The sequence below is a fragment of the Vitis riparia genome, chromosome 13, assembly GCF_004353265.1.
Source record: "Vitis riparia cultivar Riparia Gloire de Montpellier isolate 1030 chromosome 13, EGFV_Vit.rip_1.0, whole genome shotgun sequence".
Lineage (NCBI taxonomy): Eukaryota > Viridiplantae > Streptophyta > Magnoliopsida > Vitales > Vitaceae > Vitis > Vitis riparia.
Genome location: NC_048443.1, coordinates 18,595,486 through 18,615,293, shown reverse-complemented (window position 1 = coordinate 18,615,293; position 19,808 = coordinate 18,595,486). Strand labels below are relative to the sequence as shown.

At 34.2% G+C, this 19,808-nt stretch overlaps 2 protein-coding genes across 4 annotated transcripts; one reads left to right on the top strand and one right to left on the bottom strand.

The window, feature by feature from the left end:
* The first annotated feature begins 2,028 nt into the window (after positions 1 to 2,028).
* On the top strand, positions 2,029 to 11,723 carry LOC117928624 (protein SUPPRESSOR OF K(+) TRANSPORT GROWTH DEFECT 1-like). Of its 3 annotated transcripts, none has more exons than XM_034848560.1 (9): positions 2,044 to 2,303; positions 2,581 to 3,088; positions 4,464 to 4,569; positions 8,360 to 8,558; positions 9,909 to 9,977; positions 10,068 to 10,142; positions 10,233 to 10,331; positions 10,442 to 10,597; positions 11,298 to 11,723. In XM_034848560.1, exons 2-9 carry the CDS (start codon positions 2,614 to 2,616, stop codon positions 11,421 to 11,423), a joined length of 1,305 nt encoding a protein of 434 aa, XP_034704451.1. In that variant the 5' UTR covers positions 2,044 to 2,303; positions 2,581 to 2,613; the 3' UTR covers positions 11,424 to 11,723. The 3 variants fall into 3 exon arrangements, with proteins under 3 accessions (XP_034704452.1, XP_034704451.1, XP_034704450.1); XM_034848559.1 differs by having other exon boundaries at positions 2,044 to 2,307; XM_034848561.1 differs by lacking the exons at positions 8,360 to 8,558; positions 9,909 to 9,977; positions 10,068 to 10,142; ... (1 more) ...; positions 10,442 to 10,597; positions 11,298 to 11,723 and having other exon boundaries at positions 2,029 to 2,307; positions 4,459 to 4,545.
* A 450-nt stretch (positions 11,724 to 12,173) lies between these two features.
* Positions 12,174 to 19,436, bottom strand: LOC117928626 (organelle RRM domain-containing protein 1, chloroplastic-like). Its single transcript, XM_034848562.1, has 10 exons — positions 19,016 to 19,436; positions 18,824 to 18,921; positions 18,434 to 18,674; positions 18,248 to 18,345; positions 18,095 to 18,160; positions 13,539 to 13,620; positions 13,081 to 13,175; positions 12,890 to 12,996; positions 12,646 to 12,789; positions 12,174 to 12,442 (listed from the first exon to the last, which is right to left on the bottom strand). The coding sequence occupies exons 1-9, from the start codon at positions 19,387 to 19,389 to the stop codon at positions 12,703 to 12,705; spliced, it is 1,248 nt and encodes a 415-aa protein (XP_034704453.1). The 5' UTR covers positions 19,390 to 19,436; the 3' UTR covers positions 12,174 to 12,442; positions 12,646 to 12,702.
* Positions 19,437 to 19,808: the final 372 nt, after the last annotated feature.

Genomic DNA, 19,808 nt, shown 5'->3' with positions numbered 1-19,808 from the left:
GACCAATTTGGGAACTGTTTTTTAAAACAGTTTTATATTCTCCAGAACAAAAAATATAGTGTTTTAAGATAATATCTTTTAGTTGTTTTCTATTGTTTTTATTTGTTTTCTAAAAACTATTTTTAAAAAATAATTATACAAACATATAGAATAATTAAAAATAAAACATTACATATAAAAATTATTTTTAAAAAATATTAAAATAGGTTAAAAACATTTTAAGTTTCTAAGCAAACTTTTGTTCTACAAAAATTAGAAAACAATTTTTAAAAATTGTTCTTAAAAGTTATTTTCGAAAATAGTTACCAAAAAGGTCCTAAGTAAAAGTTGTTACCATAAGCTTTTAAAAATAAAGGGAAAACATAGAGAAAACAAAAACAAAAACCATAAAATGCAAATAATGTAAAATATGGTATCTTTCTTTTATATTCTCTTTTCACTACCTAATACCGATACCAAAAATCCTCAAATATGATCTTTCTTTGAATTACATGTGTTTTTGTGAATTTTCTTTAACTTCTCTAAATTTTTCATTAGGGCAAATAGATTCTAAATCAAATAATACTTTATACATGAAATTTATTAATGTTTTAAGATAATTTGAAACTCAAAAAATTTGATTCGATTAGTAACAAAAAGCTATGAAACTCAAAACTGATCCAATTAACATAAGAAAGTTACAAGTCATAATTCATTTTGAATGACTTTGCTACTTTCTTCTTTGCATTTAATCATACTTTTGCAATAAGCAAGAAAAAAATATAAAAAATAAAAAACCACTAGGCTAGTAAACTCTAAATCAAGTAAGACTTAATGCATTAAATTTATTAATGAATTTAATAAAAAAATAATTTTAAACTCAAATAGTAAATCAATCATTACTAGAAATTTATGGATAAAAATTGATCAAGAATGATTTTATTTTTTCAATTCTAAATGGAACCATAATTTTTTTATTCTTTTTATAGGTAAATAGACTTATAATCAAGCAAGATTTAACATGTTGAGTTCATTATTGAGTTTAGTAGTTTTTTTTCCCAAATGGAACTCAAATAATGAACCAATTAATATAAAAAAAATTATAGACAAAAAGTGATCTAAAGTAACTTTATTGTTTCTCTTATGTATAGAATCTTATTGTTATGATTTTTCTTTTTACTAGACAAATATGTAGACTCCAAATTAAGCAAGACCTAATACATTCCAGTCTGATAATTTTTAAAAACAACTTTCATATTTATCTCATTAATTTTATTTTAAAAAATTACTATCACTTCAAATTTAATTTTTTTTATTTATCTTTTTAATTTTAAATTTTTTTATTTTAAAATATTAAAAATATATTTTTTTATAAATTAAATTTAATTTGATAAGATAAATTATTAATAATTTTAATTATTTAAATAAATTAATGTTAATAGAAAAGGTTGGCACCACATATTTATAATAAAATTTTAGAAATTAAATCTCAAATGAAATATTTTATATAAATTAATTAATTTATTTTATTTAAAATATAATAAAACATGTTTTAATAAAAATACTTTTTAATTTTTAAAATAAATGAATATAAATATATTAAAGGAATTTGAGTTAACTTATTTTATAAAAATTTGATAAATATTATCTTTATTCATATTTAGGTTAATTATATTTATAAAATAACTTTAATATGTATATTTTTACTTATTTTGTTATTTTAAAAAAAAATTCTAAACATTTTTATGAGTTTTGAACTATTTCTTTTTTTTTTTGTTGATATTTTTGATATATTTATAAAATTTAAGTATAGACCGTATTTACTAATATTTTAAATCTTATTTGAAAGTCTATTTGCTGCCACACGAAAACTGGCGTACTCTCTTTAACGGGAGGATCTACACAGAATAAAATATCTACTTCATATATTATCATTATAAAACCCTGATATAAAACATTATTTTATTCATAAGCTCCCCCTCAGCCGCCAAATGTGAAATCAAATAGGTGATCAGGCACTTTCCTCTCTACAATACTCTCCCAAATTTCACAATTCGTTCTTTTCCACAAAAAAAAAAAAAAAGAAGACCAAAAAAGACCAAAAAGAAGATCCTTTTGGACCCATTGGTTTTTCCATAGACCAATATCTGTTCTTTGATTTCCGGTTTGAAATTTCTTCAGAATTTTAATTTGGAGGGTTTTACATTTTTGAGGTTTCAGAATCCGACAAGCATCGCGTGAAGGGTCCTTTTGGGTTTGATTTGTTTATCATTCTGAGTATTGGGTTTCTCGATTTGATTGAAGCCAAAGTGTTTCAAGGATTGGTGGGTACGATCTCGTTTGAGATGTTATAAATTTTTTGGTTGTCTTTTTTTTTTTTTTTTTTTTTGTGCGTTTGATCCAATCGATGAGCTCTTAGAATCGGATTGTATTCGAAGTATTAGAATTCTCGGGAAAACAATGGAAATGACGATTTCTGAGTATTGGGTTTTTGGATTTCGATTTACTTGGACTGTTTAAGGCATTCTGCTTATTCATAAAAATTTTCTATCAATAATTAACAATTTTGAGTATGGGTCTGATCGTGCAAAGCTGTTTCAGGTTTGATTTCCATGCATTTAATGTAATTGGAAGATGTATAGCAATTTTAAGGAGCAAGCTATAGAGTATGTTAAGCAGGCAGTTCAGGAAGATAATGCTGGCAATTATAGTAAGGCGTTTCCGCTTTATATGAATGCCTTAGAGTACTTCAAGACGCATTTGAAATACGAGAAGAATCCTAAGATTAAGGAAGCTATTACTCAGAAATTCACTGAATATTTGAGGCGGGCAGAGGAGATCAGGGCTGTTCTTGATGATGGGGGGACTGGTCCAGCCTCAAACGGGGGGAATGCGTCAGTGGCTGCAAAGCCAAAAACAAAGCCCAAGAATGGAGATGGGGGAGATGGGGATGATGCGGAGCAAGCCAAGCTTAGGGCTGGGCTTAATTCTGCTATAATCACTGAGAAGCCAAATGTGCAGTGGAGTGATGTGGCTGGGCTTGAGAGCGCCAAGCAGGCACTGCAAGAGGCTGTCATATTGCCTGTTAAGTTCCCACAGTTCTTTACTGGTTAGTTCCTCAATCCTGATATCTGCCTTTTTGTCGGTCTGTTCTTTATACTCGTTTTCCCCATGTGGCTATCTGAGAAGGGGATATCAGTTTGGTACATGCGTGCACAGTCACATGTGTATAACAATATCAGGGAGCACCATTGGCAGAATAAGTACAACTAGTGGTAATTTTCCTTTTTCAGAACCGGGTGCCATATGGTTTTCTTGTGTGGTTCGAGTTGAAGTAAGTGTGGAATAGCCATTGGGTTTATAGCACACTCCGACCAGAAACTCGTGGATTATAATGGGAGAATTCAAAATTAAATTTCCTTTCTCTTATTGTAAAATGTTAAAATCTGATTTCTATACTGTTCTTAATTACTTGGGATCATGGATTATTAAGGTGGGTGTTATTTAGGTGAAATTAGATGTCATTTTAGTTCATATAGTTGCTATGCATTTATGTTATTGGGCGTATTGGTTAGTTAAAGGGATAATGCAAAATGCTGGCTTAAAAATAATGACTAACAAAGTGAAATTTAAAATTGTTTTATTTACAAAGAAAAAACAAAGAAGCAAAACAAATTTAAACTGAATCCGCAGATGATAATGATTATGTTGTAGTGTGGTGTTGTAGCAAGACTATTTGCTTGCTATCATCTGTATAATTAGCTTTATTGTGTTTACTGGAAGGAGCATATACTGCATGTAAGTGGCCATTGCAACAAAATTCATGGCAATGGAAGTTCTATAAATTTTTATGCTGAAAATTGTGAAATATGAGTAGGTCGAAAACCATAGTGAGGAGCCAATTCAAATTGGCAGAGACATGGGATTATTAGAGGTTTCCAAGTTTTTTCAATTTGAATTGAAAACCTATTTATCAGATTATAGTTTCAATCTCAGTTCAGTTAATCACATGAAAGATCCCTTATTGATATGGGTGTATGCTATGACACTTTCCTAAAAAGACAATCATAGATATGATTGATTCATAATAAGAAGGTATTTACTACCCTCCATGTTGACACTGCTAGTGAAGAAATGTTTCATTCATCAGCTATGCATTTTAAGTTCTTCACAAGCAAACCCTTCTCAGGTTTTTCTCCCTTTTCAATCCAGTCTCTGGGCCTTGTTTTTCTAAGTATAATCTTCATGCAAAGAAGAGGATCTGCTTCACCTATGACGTTAGGGCATGCTATCTTTGCTGACATTTGTACAATGAAATTTGAAAGAGACAAGATACCCATTTTTTGCATTGTTATGCTATCATTTAAGCTATCGCCTGGTTTCAGTTGCTTCATCTTTATCATCTGTTAAATTTAAAATGCTAAATGGTTATTCTTTTTCCTTTTCGTGTTCAACAATTTGCTTGATCTCTTACTCAAGTTTAGGGAAGAGACGGCCCTGGAGGGCTTTTCTATTATATGGTCCACCTGGAACAGGAAAGTCATACTTAGCCAAGGCTGTTGCAACAGAAGCAGACTCAACATTCTTCAGGTAGCATATTCATAATCATCTAAAATTAGCCATTTACTTTACTATAGCAGATACAAAGCTAGTAAGCATCTATTTCATAAGCAATCCTGAACTCCAGTTAACATTTTCACCTCATTGTCATTGTATTTTTGTTGCTTCATTCAATTATCGAGCTCACTTCTCCATCTTATGTTCTATTTTTTAATTTGGTATCTTTTCCATGCTTCTCTTTCAAGTTCCTTTCTTTCATGGAATTCTTTAGCTTGTCTTTCAGTTATGGTTCATAATGTCAATATCATAAGGAAATTAGATTTTGAGGGTTCTTATTGTTAGTTTCAATTTAAAACTGCATTGAGGATGGTGTGGATGAAAAATTAGAATTAAACCTGATTGTTTATTCATGATTTTCATGCCTATTGGCATCTCATGATAACCATATAGCATGGTAGTGTGTTCTAAATAGTGCATTTCATCCTTGACATGAAAGGGAAACTATTGCATGCCTATTGACATCTCATAATAACCATATAGCATAATGTGTTATGAATAGTACATTTCATCCTTGAGGAGCATTTGTTCATGGAAGTAAAACTATTCCAGAATGTTTGCGATGTATTTAAATTCACAAGTTGTTCAATTGGAGGAGTAATCAGCTTAATTTTCTTTTTCTTTTTGATAGATAGGAGTAATCAGCTTAATGATAATAACAAAATAAAAATGAGGTTGATTTTTGAAATATTGAAGTAGCAAATAAAAAAGTTCAAAACGAAAAACAATTGGACTCATATTTAAGTGCCATAGAAGGCACAGAATGACACCTTTGGTTTTGATTAAAAATCCTTAGATCTGAAATTTTAAATTCAGAAGGGTTTAGTGCATTAAAGTGCTACTAGAGTTTCTTGTCCAGAATTTTTTTTTTTTTTTTAAAGGTACTTGAGTTTTAAGTTTCTCTGTGTTGTTTTCACTTTGTGAGAAATTGTACTAGACTGACCAATGGGAGTAGGACTTTGCCAAGTGATTGAAGAACTTAAGTTATCAAATAGGTAAGTTTGACAATGAAAAACAAATTGAAATGTAATTGTATTATATTTGTTATTTGTTAACAGCCAGCAGGCTGACAGGTTGTACTGGGTTTGGCTGAGATCTAGTGGTGGTGAAAGCCTTAACATTTTCCCTTCTTTTTTCTCCTTCTTATCTGATCAATTAATACTTCATTGGTGGTTGGATTTGTGAAACTTTAAGAACAAGAATAGTTTTCTGGTAGATATTCAATGTTTTCCTCTTTTCAATATAGAATTTTTTAAAAACATGGGGAGTTGCTTTTCTTTTCTTATCTATTCCCTTTTTAATTCCTTTTTCTTTGTGGTAAGGAGAAAGAATATTATTAAAAGTAAAGATTAGTTACACTTTCTCGATACCATAGTACCTCAGCTTCTTCACATATATTACCTATAAAATTATTCCTTGGAAAAATGTCAGCTGCAATAATATCATGATCTGCTCTAGCTGTACTATCAGGTAGTTTATTAGCTTCTTTGAAAACATGCCTACAAGTTATTTATTTATTTTTTATAGGAAAATGAGAATATACTAAAAGTTCTAGTCAGACAAAAGGGTGTACATCCAGTACACAAAATGTATACATCTAAAAAGAAAAAAGATACAACCAACAATCACAACCACAACCATGTTTTAATTACTTAGAGCACAACCACTGAATGAAGTCTAGCGGGAATGGGAACCAGCTTGAACATCATCTTGAAGAGACCCTCATGACCACAGGTATAGGTTACTTATAAGGGAATCCTTAAGAGATTGATTCGAGCATTGCACCTCTTTAAGGTTGGTTGATTATGCTCCTGCCAAACTGTCTAGAATGGGCAAAAAGCAGTTGTTCTTCAGGCCTTTCTTCTCTTATCCACAAAACTCACATGCCAACCTACTAGCAATTCCTTCACTGAAGAAGGAAGAATCTGTAAGGTGCCAAATGAAGAGAATAAAAGGTGCCACAGTATCCTAGCTTTCTGCATATTGGATAAGGAGATGGCCAATTCTTCTGCATTTTTATACATATGTCTATAACTCGCCAAGAACCATCCCCTTTTTTGAGTTGGTCTATGGTTAGGATCCTTCTCCATGCAGCCTCCACATGAAGAAACTCACTTTGGTTGGAGCCCAAGAGCCTTACACTATCTTTGAGGTAAAAGAGTTTTCCCCCACTAACTCCAAGGTAGAGTAAAAGACTTAATGGAGAATTCTCACTCTCCCTAGCCTTAAAATGCTATTCTATCCTCCTCCCTACTCTTCCTTCCTAACACATGAAGCTTTCAAAGGGGCATTTAAAAATGTTATCCATCTCTCAATCTTGGAAATGTCTTAAAAAACATGGGTTCCACAATACCAGCCTGCCCTCTATAGCTTGAACATCATCCACCCAAGCCTCCTTGGAAGTTGCAAAAGAGAATAGAATAGAGATGGAAAAGAGTCCTTTAAAGGAACATTACCACACCACACATCTTGCCAATATTTGATTCTTTTCCTGTTGCCTACCTCAAACCTTGTCCTAGCCTTAAAAACTTCTCATCTTTTTCTTATTGCCTTCTACAAGCCAACACCATACCCTTTCCCCTCAATCTAAAGTGCCATCTTCTTGGCTCTTCCCCAAACTTTCCCATTATGACCTTTCTCCATAGGACATCCCTTTCCAAAGCAAATCTCCCACACCATTTTCCTAGTAAGGCTTTATTGAGAAAGGATAATTCCTTGATACCTAGACCCCCCTTCTTATTATCTTTGCAAATCAACAACCAATTCAGTAAATGTGGTTTCTTATCAAGTTATGAACTCAAATGATTTAGAATGTTCCAGATGTTGTACACTAAAATAGAGATGCTATCAGGGACCTTTAATTGAAGCATTTATAACTATCCTGAGGAAACATTTTACAAGAAATCTCATAATCCCATAGCAGACTGCCCAAAAGAAGACCATCTCTAAAAGTCACAGTCAGTAACACCACTGAAGCATCTCCCATATATTTAACTCCTGCACTGCAAATACAGCAATCAGAATTTCCAATGACCTAACATTACAGCATGCAAATTACTTATGGAGCCATCAATATTGAGCTTAAAGCTGTCTATATCTAGAGGAATATATCAAATCTATGATATAGCTGGTCATGACTGAAGAAAAAACTTCTAACTACACTTGAACTATAAATTAAAGATAAAGAGAAGAAAACCCCAGTAGTTTACTTTCAATAAATGAACAATCGTTCAGTGTAGTAGCCTGATATAGTAGCAAACTGTTGCAGTAACTACTTGCTAAACCTTAAAACTTGTCTAGCGTGCTCTTCTATTGACTTGCTAATTTGTGACTTCTAATCAATTTATGCCTACTATTTATATATATAATATAAATGACAAAACTTTACTGGCAAACTTATTTGCCAGTCATAGAAAAAGATTTCCATGGGAAATCTTATTGAAGCTATTCATCCATTTGATTTTGTTTCCCTGGAAAATGCATTTGCATGTTATTTATGTCTTTAAATGCATAAATTGGTGAAATGCATATGATATATTGGCATGGTACAAAACAAACATGTTTGGCAGTCTTTTCATGCATGCAGCGACTTGTATAATAACTTTAAACCCATATCCTGCATATTTGTGCTTTGCACCTTCTGTAGAGTTACAAATGCATAAATACAAACGAAAGAAGGGTTGGCTTAATATCATAGATACAGGTTTATTTTGATAGACTTGAGCCTACGAAGTCACAAATGCCAAATATTGTCTTTCCACAGTGTGTCTTCATCTGATCTAGTTTCAAAATGGATGGGTGAAAGTGAAAAGCTAGTCTCAAATCTGTTTCAAATGGCTCGTGAAAGTGCTCCTTCCATCATTTTCATTGATGAAATTGATTCCTTATGTGGCCAACGAGGTGAAGGCAATGAGAGCGAAGCCTCCCGACGTATTAAAACAGAGCTTCTTGTTCAGATGCAGGTACTCTTATAATGGATAAGAACAGCCTTAATCTTCCTTCTGTTTACAAGTATTATGATTAGACCTAATTGATATAATTTGTATGTAAATGCATACTCATTTGCATGTGGAGATTGTGGAGTGCATTTGAGGGTTGGGGTGTTGAGATGTAGTTGTTTGGAGATATATTAGCAATCAGTTTCACTGAATTTTATTTCATGGACTGGTACAATGAGAAATTTTTATTGTTTCTTAAAAATCATGTATATGTATTACTGATGGGTAGCGAAGTAAGGGCTGCTGATTTCATCTTCCAACTTTGTGCAGTCCATGACAATGTCCACTTAGGTTTCTGAACTCTTTGGTTTGCTACATATGAGTTAGGTTAATGTTGGTTATTTTTTTATGCATCTTTAACTTAGAAGAGCTCAGAAACCTCTTCTTGATTAATCAGAAACTCATCTATGGTCCAAGTGTCTCTTAAAATCTGGTTTATGACCCTACTGAAGAAGCCGGGATTGAAAAGATCTTGTTGATGGAGTCTTTTTTTTTTCATTTTACAGACATTAATGATTATGAAACTGCAAAGGATCTATTACAGTAGCTTATGATACCACATATACTAAATTTCTAGCATAACATGATCCCTTGACTTATGTCTTCTTGAGATTTGGTTTCTGACCTAACAGGGAACTGGGATTGTGAAGGTTTGGTTAATGGATTATTTGTTTTCTTCTCACTAGGGTGTGCAAACTGCAAAGGATGTACTACAGCAGTTTTGATATCAGTGTACCAACTTAAATTTTATGCTCTCTACTTCACACATGCCACATGTGCATGAACACATGCGCACATGTGCGTATGGCACACATACACAGATATGCAAACTGCAAAGGATCTATTATATCAGCTCCTGATTTCAGTATACCACATATTCTAAATTTATAGCTCTCTCTTTTCACACACATATATGCTTACTTCACCCTCCTCCCCCCCACCCTCCTCTCTCTCTCTCTCTCTCACACACGCACACACGCACACGCACACACACACACACACACACACACACACACACACACACACACACACACACACACACATCACCCTCCTCCCCCCACCCTCCTCTCTCTCTCTCTCACACACACACACACACACACACACATCACCCTCCTCCCCCCCACCCTCCTCTCTCTCTCTCTCTCACACACACACACACGCACGCGCGCACACGCACACACCCACCCATGCATACTCATGTAAAGATTGATCAGGCTCAATGCTTCTCACACACACCTATGCATACTTGTGTAAAGATTTTTCTGGCTCTTTGCTTCTCATTTTCAAATGGGGTTTTATCTATTTAAATTTTAGGGTGTAGGGCACAATGATCAGAAAGTTCTTGTTCTTGCTGCCACAAACACTCCCTATTCCCTGGATCAGGTGAGAAAAATCTTATCTTGTAGAACTAACTTTACCTATCTGAGATTGTCAGAATTGCTACTTTTGGGCTAAAGTTACAGTGACTTGCAGGCCATCCGACGGCGATTTGACAAGCGAATCTACATTCCTCTTCCAGATTTGAAAGCAAGGCAGCACATGTTTAAGGTAATGGGATTTTATTAATGTTACTGTATGTTTCTACAGAACATTATTTGTTTGACCGGTTGCCTTATGGATCTTGATGGCTATGTGTAGGTTCATCTGGGAGACACTCCTCATAACTTGACTGAACATGATTTTGAACACCTGGCTTATAGAACAGATGGATTCTCTGGTTCAGATATTTCTGTTTGTGTAAGTTTCAGGTTTTGTATCAGATGCAAACCCTTTTTCTTGCTTAGCAGTTTCTTAGTGAGTTATGTGGCTGAAAGTAGTTGGCTGATCCTCTTTTCTTTATTCGATAGGTCAATGATGTACTATTTGAACCTGTTCGGAAAACTAAGGATGCTTCTTACTTTGTAAAAACTTCCAATGGCATCTGGGTCCCTTGTGGCCCTACTCAACGCAGAGCTGTTCAGGTTACTTTGCAGGAACTTGAAGCACAAGGCCTTGCTTCAAAGGTATGGATTGGTGGAAAACTGAAACTACATTTACCTCATGTTGGGTTATTGGAAAATTGGAAATTTTGAGGGAAAATGCAGAGAAAATGAAATATAGAGAAAACAGGGGGAAAAAAAAGTGAAAGAAAATTAAATACAGATTTAAAGCTAATAAATTATTTTTACATGTTTCCTCAAACTCCAAACTTATTTTACTTATTTTTCTTCTTGTATATAAAGATTAATTATATTTGATTTTCTTTCGTATTTTCCATTGTATGCCAAACAAAAGAACGTCTTTTGGCTTTACATTTTTTTTCCTTTTCTTAGTACTTTCCTAGAATGAAACATAGCATTGGAGCTTCAAAAAATCCAGTGCCAGATATTATTCCAGAAAAAATCACATTGTTCTTTCTGTTGATTAATTTCAAAATTTCTTAGGATGACAGGAAAATGACTTCTTTTTTGCAGTAAGTAGTTGTAGAAAGGTCTGCATAATATGCCTTACAATCATTGAGCACACATTATTCACTACTTTGACAGCAATAGCATGCCTGAATAAATAAATAAAAATGAAATATATACATTTTCTTTCCGCATTATTTTTCTCAGGAAAGGGATTTCTAAAGAACTGCAATTTCTAGCTTCAGCTAATTGCTTGTGTTCTTTCATCGTGAAAGGTAACTGAATTTATCCTTGTTGGTTACTGATGACTTGGCAGATCCTCCCTCCGCCCATCTCAAGGACTGATTTTGAAAAAGTACTAGCAAGACAGAGACCAACAGTGAGCAAAGCAGATCTGGAGGTGCACAATAGATTCACAAAGGAGTTCGGGGAGGAGGGATGATGCCCCTTTTGGATCTTAGTCACAGGACTCCTCATTGATTGAGCCCTTTGGCTGCCATCTGGGTGGCATTGTAAATCCTGCCAGCCCTTCCAAGAGGGGGAAAATACTTGTGTGTTAATGTTAATTTTTGCCTGTTTCAAATCAGGTGGATGTTGTAAAGTGATGATACTGATTCTGCATGATTAATAATGCCGACAACTTTGGCTCTTGTCAATGTCCTGGAAACTACTGCTGGATTATTTGATCATTATCTGTCACATATAATGAAGATGAGTCAATCCATGGACTATTCCTCCCCCACCAACAATTCGATGCCATTGGAATATTTTTGAATGCTTGGTCCACAAAACAGAGCTATGGGTTTCATCATGCAGGAGCTTCTGACACAAAAGGGCATCAGTTGAACAGTTCTATTGTCATCAAAGACAGTAGGAAATCACTTCATTTTTTTTCTTCTTTTGCAGGGAATTGTCAGGAAAATAGGCCTAGCATTACTGTACCATATTACATTCATTTCCCGTCAAAACAAACAGACTGTCATAGAAGAACAGACAAGTAGAGAGTCCAACCTCTTGGTTTATTTCATGGCCAAGAGGTGACTGAATGTGTCAAACCAAACAGATTATTATATAACTGGTAACAGTAACAGTAAGTAGCATTTTCTAGCTTTAGTCAACCTATTCCTTTTTTGCATTCCTTCTAAGCAAAGCTGTAGGTGCATGAAAGATTCATGAATATGGGGAAGAAGACTGATTCCAAAATCCAAGACCCAGTTTTCTTAGATAGTGAGCACTTTAAAATAAGAATGTATTAGCAATAGAAATGCTATGGAATCTAAACTGATGAATCTTCAATTAGACATGTGAAAGGCAATGGACAGGTAGGCTTTAATAAAGTGCACAAAATTCTCCACCAAGGTATGAAGTTCAAATCTTCAATTAAATATGTGAAGGCTTAAGGCAGATGAAGGTTTTTCCAACTACTCAATTCACAATTAATCTGGTGAACAGCCAACACTCCTGCAAAACCAGCAGCCAATTCAAAGTTAAAAATCATGTATAGCCAGCACCCCCCAGCCCAAAAGAAGAAAAAAAAAAAAATCCAGTTCTCACTCATCACTGAACCTAGCAATCTTAAGATTTTCCTCATGCTTTGGATCTTTAATTCTGCTTACTACAGGATTAGTATGTTCTGAAAAATCCGTACAGCTGATGATACTGACCTTTTATCAGATTGCCTATACTAGTAGAACCCTCTTGTTTTGGCAGGAATTCGCATGTCAGACTGCTGGTCTTGGACGGCTCCTGCTGTACTTTTGTGGGGTTGGCTTGGCAACATCAACAACTATCATCCACCCATTAATAATCTGAAAGCACCACCAACAGAAAGTTGGAGTCAAGTCTTTCTCTATCTTGAAGAATCAGATTTGAGTTTACAATCACACAAGGGCTCATCTCTGAACCTACCTTGCCATTCATTTCTTTGAGAGCTGCACTAGCAGCCTCTTCAGTCGTATACTCTATAAATGCATAACCTTTGGACCTTTTAGAAATTTTATCCATTATAATCTTAACTGTCAAGAAAAGAAATCCATCAGTTCATTTTTGCTACATGAATCAATAATTTATTTTGATGGGTGGAAAAAGGTGAAAAATACCTTCAACAAGTTCACCGAATCCTTCAAATGCTCCGCGTAAGGTTTTCTCAGATGTATAGAAAGATAGCCCTGTCCAAAAATAAGTATTTCCAGCACTGCTTTAAGTGGAAAGGGAAACAAGGAAAAAAAAAAAAAAAAGGAGGGGGGGGGGGGGGCGGTGGGTGTGGGGTGTTCATCTAAGCCTTAAATTCCAACTTCAATCAGGGGCTTAGTTTCTAGGATTTAAAACTTTGGAAGATACTAATAGTTCTGATGTTTCAGAGCTTTTATTTTTTGGTCCACCCACACTAAACATTATTCACATTATTCAAAATATAGACTTGTCAGAACATCACAAGTATATGCAGATATAATTCATATGTAGAAGACTAAAAGACAAATACCAACAAAGAGCAAGGAGAAGTAAAATAAACGAGCAGAAAATGTCTTAAACTAGATACTTGCAACTTACCAGTTACAAAAGTTTCTTAGTTTTTATATTTGTCGGTTGATTTGCTTCCATAGAATCCAGTGAATCTGTAGAATTCTGTAAACTACCACCTGGAAAATGCATATTTTGTTACTCTACAAGGTAAAATTCATGGAATGGTATAATATTAAATTAAACTAAGATCCCATTTACGAGTGATTTTAAAAGGGGTTAAAAGTGCTTTCTAATACATGGAAGCACTTTCTTACAAAAATTAGGTGTTTGACAAATTTTTTAAAATCACTTCCAAATATCTAGAGAATCACTTGAATTGATTCCTAGACAATCACTTGGAAGGTGATTCTCCCAAAAATGACTTTTTTATTATATAATACATCATCAAAAACACTATCAAAGCACTTTTTTTTTGTTCATCTCCAAGCACTAAGCAATTCTCTCTAGAAGTGTTTCTCATGGAAGCGTTGCTAACCAAAGTGCCACAAAAGAAAAATGCATTAACTAGAATCACTCTCACACGGCCTCTAAAGGTTATTGAAATGAAATACATGACAATTTGCATGTACAAATAAAATAAAAATAAGAATAGTAATTCAGAATATTGAAACACAAATTTTCCACTAAGAACTCAGATATTAAATGCAACTTTTTACAAGGTACTAGAACAAACTTCGTCTCCCTTAAAATAAAATAAAAAGCTTAAACAAAAAAAGTTGCAATAAAAAATATAAATAAACAAGTACTTATGCTGGCTATACTATTTATCTGAACATGGCTGAACAGTTGAATCCATATTAATTAACAAAAAGATTATCCTTGTGTTAAACATGTCTAGATCTTTTTCCTCAACAACTTAATGATCATGGCCTCTTTCTTGAAGCAGTCAAGTTCTATAGAACTTAATTGAACCTCATCATAATTTCTGGGGTTGACAACACAAGTTCTGTTTTCAACTTTCCAGGGTTTATATAGATGACAGTTTGACGGATGGATTTACATTGGCTGTCAACCTAAGACAACCTCCACTTTATTGAGTCCCATGCCAACCACATAAAAAAGATGATCCGCTATGTCCAATACTGCAGCAACCAAAAGACGAATCTTTATTGAGTCTTGTTCATCATCCTACTTTATGTCCAATACTGCAGCAACATACTCATGAATTCATATAGATAATCTCAGCTACTGAGAAAATGTAGCTGATGGCTTCTTGTATGCAATTATGGCAGGTAAACATAGCCAGTGGATTTGTTTCACTTTGACAGCCTGAAAATCAGGCTTTCAAGGGACTTTAATTAATGAGTTAAAAGTTATATTCAGGTCAGGTTCATCAAACTTATGACTTTCTAAAAGTCCTCGTGAAGAAACTCTAGAGCCTTAATGTTGTGAAAAACCACAACAAATAATAATAATATGGAGAAGAAAATAAGAAATTTTTTTAAAAAAAAAAAAAAAAAAAAAAAAAAGCAAAGCACGCAACGATTTACGTGGTTCAGCCTACAACCTACATCCATAGGCAAAGAAAAGAAAAACTTCCACTATTATATAAGGAAATTACAACCTAGGGCTCTCAAATCTCAAAGTCCTAATTACACCCAAAAAGAGACTTTCTCTCCAAGTCAAAATCTCTTCCTACATATTTTCCTAATTACACAGGAAGATTCCATATGAGAAACTAATTGTATAATTGTTAAAGATACCTATTTCTAAAAGCAGATCTCACAATAGGATATTTCCTTTATGATAATAGGAAACTCCCTTACAAGAATATGTCCTATTAGGAAACTATTAATGATTTTCCAATTGACTCATAAACAAAATCTCAGACCCTTTCCAACACTTAATATGTTAGATCACTTATAAGGCATTCTAACTCAGATCAACACTTAAAGCAATCATGAATTGAACCAAGTCACTTATCAGTGTTGTGCATAATGCGCGCTCCACATATTCATTGCCTATAGAAATATCTTCTCTTTAAACAGATGCATTCTCAGTAAAAATGGTGATGAATCAACTAATCACATCTTGAGCCATTAAAATGTTGTTCAGGTTTCTATTAGCAATCATTAGGTCTGAATCAGATGCTTCTAGTTTCAGTGAAAGATCTTCTCCTCAGGTGGAAGTTTAAGGGCTTGGATAAGAAGAGAAGTAAGGTTCAGTACATGTCTCCCTTATTCCTGTTTTGATGCATGTGGAAAGAGCGTATTCAAAGGATTTTCAATGAAGAAGAGCTGTCAAATCATAAATTGAAGGAAATCTTTATTAAATCCCCATTAGAGTGGTCCCATGCTTTGTTGGGAATGGATAATTATGCATTGTTTAAGGGCATTCCTCTCAATGTTATTCAGCTTGACTGGCTTTCAATGTTCAAGTCATAAGGGTTAAGAGAGGAGAGGGGATTTGTTTCGATTTCTGTTTGAAGGAGCTGTATTAATATTGATGGAGGGGTGGGAGGTTTTTGTTGTATATTCTCATATGGTTCTATATAGATGTATAGGTCTTTTTATTTATTTATTTATTTTTGGAGAAGGCTTAATCTTCCATTTCTTTTATTAGTTTTTTTAAATTTGGGGAGGATTTCTCATCCTTCTCAAATACTTGCTTTACCCAATTTCTAATACATTTTGTTTAGGATAAAAAACAAAAACAATACTATTAGTAGTAGTAGTAGTAGTAATAATAATAATAAGAATTACACATTGTTGGACAACAACAACAACAACAACAACAATAATAGTAATAATAATAATTACACATTGTTGGATTTTTTAAATAGCCTCAATTGTGGATAGTTATGTCTTTATGAAGGTTGTTTTGGGTAGATGCATTTTATTTTGCTTCATTCAGTGCCTTCTGTATGCATTCTGTGTACTTTTGCACAGCCATACTATCTCCCAATCCTCCCTTACTCATCAACAAGTTGGATACTCTTGCTGGCTTGCTTCAAAACTTTTGGATTCAAAGCATCACTTTATTTTTTTTTGGTATCCATCCGCAACTCCATTTTTGTGCCACATTCCTCATCTGACTCCAAGGGCATGTAAATGAACCATAAGCTAGAAATAATACAACAAACGTAGCACAAAGTGAATATTTCATATGAACCAACTTTTATAAAAATAACCTACCCTTCACCAAATGTTACCATACTAGGTAAACCCTTAGTGTGTGTGAACAATCTCTCTCTCTCACTCACACACACATACACATACACACATACATCATAACCAAATATCCATTATCAAAGCCTCTTGGCATCATAAAGCAGTGTGAACAATACTTCCTTCCTATTAAACCTCTCTATAACAATTATTTCATTCCACTTTTAGAATGGCATTTGTATCCTCTAATCCCCTAAAACCTAATTGCCTGTACCTGAACTTGGTCTCCCTTGGATGGTATTATTTAAGAATATTATGAAATTGGACCCAATCTATAATCTCAGGGGCAACTACAAAAGATTAATGCATCCACTGCTATTCTTCTCTCATTCCAGAAACTTTTCCAGCATTTTATTACATTCTCTTGCGTTGTCAGTGGTGATTAACATGCTAATCCTATAGATCCCAGCGTAACCCTTATGATTGCCTTGATTTACCACTTCCTTATCTTGCTCCACCAGCCATCAGAAATTTTCTCTTTGTAAAAACTGCATACTAAGCCACATAGCAGGAATTCTTTTAACCCCTCCAACAGTCTACAGAATTTTTGAAGAACACTATAATACTTTACTTTGAGAGTCTCGCCTTAAATAAATAGCTTAAAAGGTTTTGAATTTTGTCAACCATTCAAAGCTTTTCACAAATTCGAAGTGCACTGTGGAAGTTTGGCACACACCTGTAATAATTCATCCTGTTATTTGAAACTTTGACAACTTAAGACCAGTTATAGATTGCTCAACACATAATCCAATGTTTAACCTGAAGTTATGAAGGTTTTACCTCTATGGCTGTTCTTAAGTACAAGTATTGACCTTAGAACTGGTCATGAGACTAGTGGCTTATGGGGGTGGGGGCTTGGAGTTTTGATCATTGGATATGGAGAAGTTTCAGAAATGTTAGATGCAAAGAGAAGCTTAGAATATGAAGCCTTGGGTGCAAGGGACTTCAACACAGCTGGTCTAAAAACAAATTGGTACATACTGACACATGCTGAGACTTGCAGATAAGTTGGTCAGATTTCTTTACACATAAAAATAAATAATGAAACTCATCCAGGAGCTTGCACCAAAATTTGATGTTATGGATATTTTAGTGGTCTGGAGAATCAGGGTTATTGTCTTTAAAACCATACACTTTCTATGATATTAACAGGCATTTGTGTGTATGTTTAGACCCATATGACAACAAAAGGCCATTAAGCTGTGATAGCCTAACAACATAGGAAACGAACTGTTTCAGATTTGAAATTACCAATGACAACAGAATACCCAGAAGATATCATCTAGAAACTTCTAAACTAAGATTTGAAGTTCCAAGCCAGAAAAAAGAGCAGAGAAATAGAAGACATAATTTCTGCTGGATTGCTACCACAAACAGATGACATGTAAATTCAAAGCTAAGGAAATTAAACCAAAGGACAAACCTCCATAATCCTTATTATTGGACTCAAAGTTCTCATCTGGGCGAACTGATAAAACACCAGGCACACCTGCAGTCATAGGAGCATCTCTTCAAGTGACAGTATCTACCTATAATAAATTGGAAATACAAAAAAAATATGACAGCATAAACTAACCTGCCAGTTCTCTTGCACACTCCTCATCAAGTTCACAACAAAATCCAAAATCAGATTGCCAGGAAATGTGATATATACACATTTGGGCATCCTTCTCACTACAGAAGAAACTCTAACTTCTCAGGAAAACACATAAAATGGCACAGCAAAACAGAGTAAACAGATCTTCAAACAATCAATACTTACTTTCCCAAAACCTTGGTTAGTATTTGAGCATAAAAATCAACCATCTGCGCCTTGGTAACAACTCCAACTGTTGGTCTGTCCATTTGAACAAGCCAGTGCTTGGAATTCCCCGCAGGAAATAATTGAGGACTTCCAATGTCTGAGTTTGACACACTACCCAGTTGAATATTCGAAAAGGTATAGTCCTTTTTCACAGAGTTAAAATCGGGGTCGGGTTTAACAGATAAAACCCCCTGTAAACCTGCAATGCACAAATCCCAACAAATTAAATTAAAGCCATTTGGCATAAAAGCAAAGCATTTGAGCACTCCCTATGCTGTAATTGAATGATTGAGGGTCCTATAGAGAAGCTATGGAAGAAAGAACAATGAACAAGAACTAGAAACAAACCAGAAAGCTCGCGAGAAGTTTCTGCATCGATATCGCAACAGAAACCAAAAGGGGCATCCCAAGAAGCATCATATATACACATCTGAGCATCCTTCTCGCTGTTCAAACCACAATTGAAGCACAATTCAGGCCCAAAACAGAAGAGAAATGAAATGGGTTCAATTAATTTTACAAAGAAGAACACGAACCCACCTGCCCAGAACCGTTTCAAGGGTTCTAACATAGTAATCAATAATCTCAGCTTTGGAACGAAGCACTTGCGGAGGAGCCTCCATTTGCACCATCCAGTGGCGCTGCCGCTCACCTGCAGAAGCAGAGAAAGCAAGGGAAGTGGAAGTCGTAGATGCTGATACTGCGCTTGTTGCTGTTGATGAAGATGAAGAAACACAAGAAATGGAACAAGAAGAAGAATAAGATAGATTCAAGAGATTGTTGTTGTAGTTGTTTTTGAATGGACTGGGAAATGCAAGGGTTGTGTGGAAGAGAGAGGAAGCTTGAGACTGAATTTTGTGGGAGAATTTTCTGGTAATGTTGAAGGTGGTGGCTGAGGGACATAGAGTTTCCATAGCAGAGTTCAATGTTTCATTTGACAGCCCACACTCACCCCTCACAATCTACTCCACGCTCTAAATATCTAAACGCCCTATGGTTTTGGAGGGGTTCTCCATCTCACGACCTTCTTTATTTCTTTCTCTTTTATTTTTTTATTTTTTTGTTGGTAATAAAATAAAATATAATTTATCCGTATTTATCAAAACTAGGTTAAATAACATAAATTTTTTTAATTATTTAATAAAAGTTATAAAAAAATAATTTAGTAAAAAATAAAACAAAATTTAAATTTTTTTTAAGTATATGTATTTAAAAAGATACTCATCATCGTAGTAAAGTTAATATGTATTCTGTAATAAAAAAAATCTATCATTAAATTAAAAGTAATTAATACCATAGGTTTAAATCCAATATTACATTAAATCAAAGATTA

Bases quoted from the DNA above. Each gene is read 5' to 3' on its own strand.
- LOC117928624 (XM_034848560.1), top strand. From the start codon at position 2,614: ATGTATAGCAATTTTAAGGAGCAAGCTATAGAGTATGTTAAGCAGGCA. The intron at 8,559-9,908 runs GTACTCTTATAA...TTTAAATTTTAG, and splicing joins AGCTTCTTGTTCAGATGCAG to GGTGTAGGGCACAATGATCA. The intron at 10,143-10,232 runs GTAATGGGATTT...GGCTATGTGTAG, and splicing joins CAAGGCAGCACATGTTTAAG to GTTCATCTGGGAGACACTCC.
- LOC117928626 (XM_034848562.1), bottom strand. From the start codon at position 19,389: ATGGAAACTCTATGTCCCTCAGCCACCACCTTCAACATTACCAGAAAA. The intron at 13,176-13,538 runs GTAACTGGTAAG...CACTTAAAGCAG, and splicing joins ATAAAAACTAAGAAACTTTT to TGCTGGAAATACTTATTTTT. The intron at 12,997-13,080 runs GTATTTTTCACC...TTTTCTTGACAG, and splicing joins ATTCGGTGAACTTGTTGAAG to TTAAGATTATAATGGATAAA.